At 39.8% G+C, this 7,500-nt stretch overlaps 2 protein-coding genes across 2 annotated transcripts in view; both read left to right on the top strand.

Moving 5' to 3' along the window:
- Positions 1-2,529, top strand: part of tmem230b (transmembrane protein 230b) — a 3,461-nt gene extending 932 nt beyond the window's left edge. The window contains exons 2-3 of the mRNA XM_031306027.1: positions 254-376; positions 2,046-2,529. Coding sequence (XP_031161887.1) covers positions 254-376; positions 2,046-2,186 — 264 coding nt within the window. The 3' untranslated portion in view covers positions 2,187-2,529. The remainder of the gene's footprint in view (positions 1-253; positions 377-2,045) is intronic.
- A 3,558-nt stretch (positions 2,530-6,087) lies between these two features.
- Positions 6,088-7,500, top strand: part of igsf9b (immunoglobulin superfamily, member 9b) — an 84,602-nt gene continuing 83,189 nt past the window's right edge. The window contains exon 1 of the mRNA XM_031305643.2: positions 6,088-6,151. The gene's annotated coding sequence lies outside the window, so the exon portion shown is untranslated. The remainder of the gene's footprint in view (positions 6,152-7,500) is intronic.

Here is a 7,500-nt window from a genome sequence, read left to right on the forward strand (position 1 = left end):
GTAAAAACTGTTTGCATGCCTAACAAATACATTTACATCTTCAAACTAAATGTAACGGGATAGCTCCATGGCTCACTCAGTCATTCATCTGTCAACCGGTCACAGACTTTCACTTTTTTCAAGAAACTCAAGCGCATAATGAGACTAACTTGTCCTGTCCAGTTTTAGTACATGAGGGAAAACAGGCACTGCAACAGAAAGCCTGCTGTGTCAGAGAAAGCTGTTTTAATGAAATATTTCTCCCAATCTACAGTTCAAAAGGAGCCCACCCAAAGTCCCGTACAAAGCCATAGCGCTCGCCACAGTCCTCTTCTTAATCGGCTCTCTGTTGATCATCATCGGCTCCCTTCTCCTGGCTGGATACTTCGGGGTCACCGTGAGTATTAGGAACAGAGTTTTTACAGTATTTCACAGTATGGTATAACTTTTGAGTTTTTCAACCTGGATCCTATTTTTCTACGTTCAAAGTTCTGTTGTTGCCGCTGACAGACTCAGATTATTATTCTAAGTGTCTGACAACATTATGAAAGGATCCCTACAGAGATGGACCTTTTAGTTAAAGAGTAAGATCCTTTTTAGTTTAACATCAAACAGCCCTGACATCACTATCACCAAACCCACCAGACTCCATGTAAATAATCACTACTTTTATCATCGTAAAACACACTTCATTCAAAGTGGACAGAAACTAAATAAAACTACCAAAAGCCGTCTTGGTTCATCTTTCCACTGTTCCAACAATCACCACTCTGGTTTGGTTGAAATAAACCCTTAATTCACCCATTTACATGTGGAAATATGCCGGATCTATACACGCTAAAAGTCCTGATTATTTACATGGAGTCTGGTGGAAATATGCCGGATCTATACACGCTAAAAGTCCTGATTATTTACATGGAGTCTGGTGGAAATATGCCGGATCTATACACGCTAAAAGTCCTGATTATTTACATGGAGTCTGGTGTAGTTTGGTGATGGAGATTTCAGGGCTGTTTCATGTTAAACTAAAAGGATCTTACTCTTCAACATGACATCATGACTTTGCGTAAACATACACGCCACTTTCTAAAGCCAAGTGGCGTGTTATCTGTACGCATTTTGAGCGCCGTATACTATACAGCGGGCGGGTAGGGTTTAGGAAACGTGACACGTGGGAGCCGATCCCCGGTCTCCTGGGTGAAAGTCCTGTGTTTGGCCCATCCTCCCCCCCGACCAACCTCCCTACGCAGATTTTCGCCCTTTCATACTACTCGCTACGGCGTCAATTCACATGCAATCGCAAGGTAATGTAAGTCAATGGAGGCCAAACGGCGTTGATAAACACGCTAAAAAGCGAGTATGCGTATGCGAGTACTCTTTAACTAAAAGGTCTATCTCTGTAGGGATCCTTTCATAATGTTGTCAGACACTTAGAATAATAATCTGAGTCTGTCAGCGGCAACAACAGAACTTTTAGTGGACGCTAACGGACGCTGAACATTTGTCCTGTAGGGTTACATTACAGCCCGGTTCATGGCTGCCGGTTACAGCGTTCTCACTCAATACCAGACCAATTTCAAAGATTTGTGTTCACATTAGTCACGTATAGACACCAATGCATGGGGAAATAGGGTCCTGGTTGAAAAATGTATAACATTTATGACTTTCCTCAGTCCATGAACACAGTAAACTCATTAATGAAGTAACCAGTGACTGTCCTTCCTTTGCCGTACCTGAAGTTGCTGCATTCTGGCTGCTGTCTGTAGATTCCTTCATCACAACTCGTATTCTTCCAGATGTTTGATACCAGATGTTGTAACAGCGGTGATGTTGTGTATAGTTTAGGGTCCTCGCCACCACCAGACTAATCAGCATTGTAGATTGACTGACACGCTCACGCCGCGCAGCCAGTCTAGCCAGTTGCCGGCCTAAGGTTCGGCAGAAACCGAACCCCTTCAAAAAGCCCAATATTCAGCCGAATCCGAAGCCGAAATCCTGGATTCGGTGCATCATGCTTTAAAATGGATGCCTCTCTGAAATGTTTTTCTCTCTTTCTTCTTTCTCAGCACTCGGACCGAACCGTACCCGTCCTTATCATTGGGATCCTCGTCTTCCTGCCTGGAATTTACCACCTACGGATAGCTTACTATGCATCACGGGGTTACCGGGGCTACTCCTACGACGATATCCCCGACTTTGATGACTGAAACGCCACAGTCTTCAGCCACAGTCTTCCTGTACTTACGTATACTCTTAATATTCTGCTTCAGCTAATTCAAGGGCACTGATATTTTAAAAGAAAATGAGTTTAATAACATTGTCTGTAAAAATAACAGACACCACCCATTGGTTTGTGGACTGTTTAGTATTTTAACGGATGTGACGATCGACGATCTGTGAATTCTTCTAAATCTGAATGATTTGGATTTTAATGTCATGAGGTTATATGACAGCCTGCTGTTAGGAAGCCCAATCAGTATCAGATGTTGTTTGATTTGCATATTTGTTTTGTTAGCTTGATAAATGAATTAAACTTTATGTTAAAGAGTAGCTTTTATTTTTTATATTATTTGTATCATTTAGATAATCTAAACTCAGTAACCCCACCAGACTCCATGTAAATAATCAGGACTTTTAGCGTGTATAGAGCCAGCATATTTCCACCAGACTCCATGTAAATAATCAGTACTTTTAGCGTGTATAGAGCCAGCATATTTCCACCAGACTCCATGTAAATAATCAGGACTTTTAGCGTGTATAGAGCCAGCATATTTCCACATGTAAATGGGTGAATTAAGGGTTTATTTCAACCAAACCAGAGTGGTGATTGTTGGAACAGTGGAAAGATGAACCAAGACGGCTTTTGATAGTTTTATTTAGTTTCTGTCCACTTTGAATGAAGTGTGTTTTACGATGATAAAATCACTGATTATTTACATGGAGTCTGGTGGAGTTTGGTGATGGTGTTTTCGGGGCTGTTTGATGTTAAGCTAAAGGATCTTACTCTTTAACTAAAAGGTCTATCTCTGTAGGGATCCTTTCATAATGTTGTCAGACACTTAGAATAATAATCTGAGTCTGTCAGCAGCAACAAACAGAACTTTTAGTGGACGTAGATTGAAGGTAACTGCTCGTTAACGTTACATTGCAGCCTGTTTCTTTTGGACCAGTTTCAAAGATTGTTGTTCCCATCAGTCACTTTGACACAAAAACATGAGAAAAAATAGGGTCTGAGTTAAAAAAAATACCAAAGTTTTACCCTTTCAGATAAAGATTATAGGCTAAGTGATGTAACTGCCTCAAACATCATTTTGTATTTCCTGTCTGACAGAAAACAGATATTTAATAAAAGGCTATTATTGGTTTGGTAAAACACAGTTTGCCTCACCCTCCTGTGTGTGTGTGTGTGTGTGTGTGTGTCTGTGTCTGTGTCTGTGTGTGTGTGTGTGTCTGTGTGTGTGTGTGTGTGTGTGCGTGTGTGTGTGTCTGTGTATGTGTGCGTGTGTGTGCGCTAGGAAAACGCTACTCATTGTAATAGTGTAATAATAGACACTTTTAAAGGACAGAAAAATGACAATTCAATAAACAATGAAATCACCATGTGAAAAAAACAATGAAAAGGATGCTAAAAAGTTTAAAGAATTGATTTTAAAAAGTCACTAATTCAGCTAATCCATCTTCCTGATGGAGAAGATTACCATATTTACTATATGTTGGTATTCTGTCCTGCTATTTAAAAAGCCTTCCCTTTAAGGCTGTATGTGCACGGTTGATATCTTAATTTATAAGTTACCTTGTCATATCTCAACATCATCAAGGCAAAATCATTGTAAACTAATAAAAGTCTTGTGTTTCTGTTCATACTGATGGACAGGGCCTCCCCCTTGTGGTCATACCTGTAAACTAAGCACAGCAATGTGTACCCAAATAAACCAACCGAGCACATACATACATACATACATAGAAGTAGGTAGGTATGTAGGTAGGTATGTAGGTAGGTAGGTATGTAGGTAGATAGGTAGGTATGTAGGTAGGTAGGTATGTAGGTAGATAGGTAGGTATGTAGGTAGGTAGGTAGGTAGGTAGGTAGGTAGGTATGTAGGTAGGTAGGTAGGTAGGTAGGTAGGTAGGTATGTAGGTATGTAGGTAGGTAGGTAGGTAGGTATGTAGGTAGGTAGATAGGTATGTAGGTAGATAGGTAGGTATGTAGGTATGTAGGTAGGTAGGTATGTAGGTAGGTAGATAGGTATGTAGGTAGATAGGTAGGTATGTAGGTATGTAGGTAGGTAGATAGGTATGCAGGTAAGTATGTAGGTAGGTAGATAGGTAGGTATGTAGGTAGATAGGTAGGTAGGTAGGTATGTATGTAGGTAGGTAGGTAGGTATGTATGTAGGTAGGTAGGTATGTAGGTAGATAGGTAGGTATGTAGGTATGTAGGTAGGTAGATAGGTAGGTATGTAGGTAGGTAGGTAGGTATGTAGGTAGGTAGGTAGGTAGGTATGTAGGTATGTAGGTAGGTAGATAGGTAGGTATGTAGGTATGTAGGTAGGTAGATAGGTAGGTATGTAGGTAGGTAGGTAGGTAGGTAGGTAGGTATGTATGTAGGTAGGTAGGTAGGTAGATAGGTAGGTATGTAGGTAGGTAGGTATGTAGGTAGATAGGTAGGTATGTAGGTAGATAGGTAGGTATGTAGGTAGGTAGGTAGGTATGTAGGTAGATAGGTAGGTATGTAGGTAAGTATGTAGGTAGGTAGATAGGTAGGTATGTAGGTAGATAGGTAGGTAGGTATGTAGGTAGATAGGTAGGTAGGTATGTAGGTAGATATGTAGGTAGGTATGTATGTAGGTAGGTAGGTATGTAGGTAGATAGGTAGGTAGGTATGTAGGTAGGTAGGTATGTAGGTAGATAGGTATGTAGGTAGGTATGTAGGTAGATATGTAGGTAGGTAGGTAGGTAGATAGGTAGGTTTTTATTGATCCCAAAAAATGGGAAATAACAGTGTTGCAGCAGCAAAATATCAGACACAGCACACATGCAGAGTATACATTAAATAATAGGAAACAATATACATGAAATAATAATAGAATACTACACGAGCAATATTTAAAATATATACAATTTGGAAATAAATGAACTTTTTCAATAGATATAGATACACTTAATGTACAGGTTGGGGAGTAAAAATGTACAACTGTTTGACTACTAATGATAGGATAGATAAACCTATTGTGCAAGGTGCATTATAGCATTATAGCTCATATATTTGCTCAGCTCCTTTTAGATGGACATCAAAAGTCCTGGTTTTGAGGTAAGATTATGGAAATATTGATAGTAAAGTAACACAACTGCCTATCTCTTTCTATGATTATTTTAACTCTCCTGTTGTCCTCGGGTGAAATCTGACCCATTTTCAAAATGTTTCTATATCAGAAATTTGGGTTTCTTTCAACCAAATTGTCAAAAAAAGTAATGTGGATGGTTCCATACAACGCTCTTCACAAGTAAAATAAATGAAGAGTTCACTGCTTTCATTGAATTTGGGTGTTTCATTCAATTTTGTAGCATTTGAAAAAAAAAATTATAAAAGAAGGTTGAAAAAAGTGACAAAAATGTTGTGAAAAAAGCTTAAAAAACGTGGGAAAAAAAACAAAAACTTCAAATAAAGTGCAGAAGAAATCAACAGACATCGAAAAAAAAGTGACAAAAAACTTGGAAGAAAGTGGTAGAAACGTCGTAAAAGCTTGAAAAACGCCGGGAAAAGTGACAAATGTCGAAAAAAATTTGACAAAAGTAGTTCCTGCCGCATGGTGATTACCGCTAGAAGTTCAGCACTCTGGGTGAACTCTGCGCGGCAGAGTAGAATCTGTGCGCGCTCAAGTGGGCGGCAGCCGCTCTGATTACCGCGTACGTATAAGAGCGTTTCCCAAAAAGGAAAAGTAATTCCTGCCGCATGGCGGTTACCGCTAGGAGTTCAGCACTGGGTGAACTCTGGGCGGTAGAATAGAATCTGTGCGCGCTCAAGTGGGCGGCAACCGCTTCCCTTCTGCCGCCTACTCGTAATTGAAGTGACTGGAGGGGAGGCGGCAAGTTAGCGCGCGGCGGTGTAAAAAAAAGTCCCCAACGGTCAGAAGAGACCGTTTGAAATTTTGAACAGAAGTCAAAAAACAAAAGGTAAGTTATTATGAATGAGTTTTCTAACTTAGCATAACGTTACCAAACTCTATTCTGGGTACAATAACATCTCAGTTAACAAAATAACAGCTAACTTACTAACTGCTTTACGTCGTTGGTAATAAATGTATAATTAATAACGGTTAACGTTAGCGTTAACGTTAGCCAATGCTAGCTTGAGCCGTTAGCTAACGTAACTAAAGTTAGCTGTAGCTAGCTTACTTTAGCTTAATATTTGAATGAGCTTCTAAAGGGAGGTTAGGTACACATTACATGTTTAATTAGCGTGACTGTGTGTGTGTTTGTGTGTGTGTGTGTGTGTTTGTGTGTGTATATGTGTGTGTTTCTGTGTTTGTGTGTGTCTCTGTGTGTGTGTCTCTGTCTGTGTGTGTGTCTGTGTGTGTGTGTGTGTGTGTGTCTGTGTGTGTGTGTGTGTGTGTGTGTCTGTGTGTGTGTGTGTGTCTGTGTGTGTGTGTGTCTGTGTGTGTGTGTCTGTGTGTGTGTGTGTGTGTGTGTGTGTGTGTCTGTGTGTGTGTGTGTGTGTGTGTGTGTGTGTGTGTGTCTGTGTGTGTGTGTGTGTGTGTGTCTGTGTGTGTGTGTGTGTGTGTGTGTGTGTCTGTGTGGTAAAATCTCATTAATCATGTATGTGAAATGACATTTTGAATATACAGTATAACAGCCGTTTCACAAATTGGAGAAATGATGTGTTTACCTGACATTTGGAGATATCTCCTAACAACAGATGTTGTTGTTGTTGTTGTTGTTTTGAGTATGCTGCATACCTAACGGCTCAATAGCTAGGTGTTTGTTTGCCTTTTGTTAAATCTTTCCCACAAGAAGGCGCTTTTGTCTGGGGCGCTTAATTACCAGCAGCATCAAGTCACACGATGACAGATGACAAACTGCCGGAAGTGGATTATTGTAACTTCAAAATAAAGGAATATTTTTTGTTAAATCCAGTGACGGATTCTTAGACTTTGACCCCACATACTGAATAGGCTCTGACCAAAACTTTACACTATTTAACAGCCTTTACGAAAATACTTTGTGGAAAATTCAGATTGTATTTAGAAATGTTGAGGTTTAAAAGTAGTTTTGAGTTTCAGAGCTGCAACGAATAATCAAGAAGTTAAATATTTAATTTATAATTTAATTTGAGTCAGTTACAAAGACAAAGAAACAACAATAATAAATGAAAAACAACACAGAAAAAGGCAGCAACTGTGTGTGTGTGTATGTGTGTGTATATGTGTGTGTGTGTATGTCTGTGTGTGTGTGTGTGTGTTTATATATATGTGTGTGTGTGTGTGTGCGTGCGTGCGTGTATGTCTGTGTGTGTGTGTGTGTCT

Source organism: Sander lucioperca, chromosome 2 (genome assembly GCF_008315115.2).
Source record: "Sander lucioperca isolate FBNREF2018 chromosome 2, SLUC_FBN_1.2, whole genome shotgun sequence".
Taxonomy (NCBI): Eukaryota; Metazoa; Chordata; class Actinopteri; order Perciformes; family Percidae; genus Sander; species Sander lucioperca.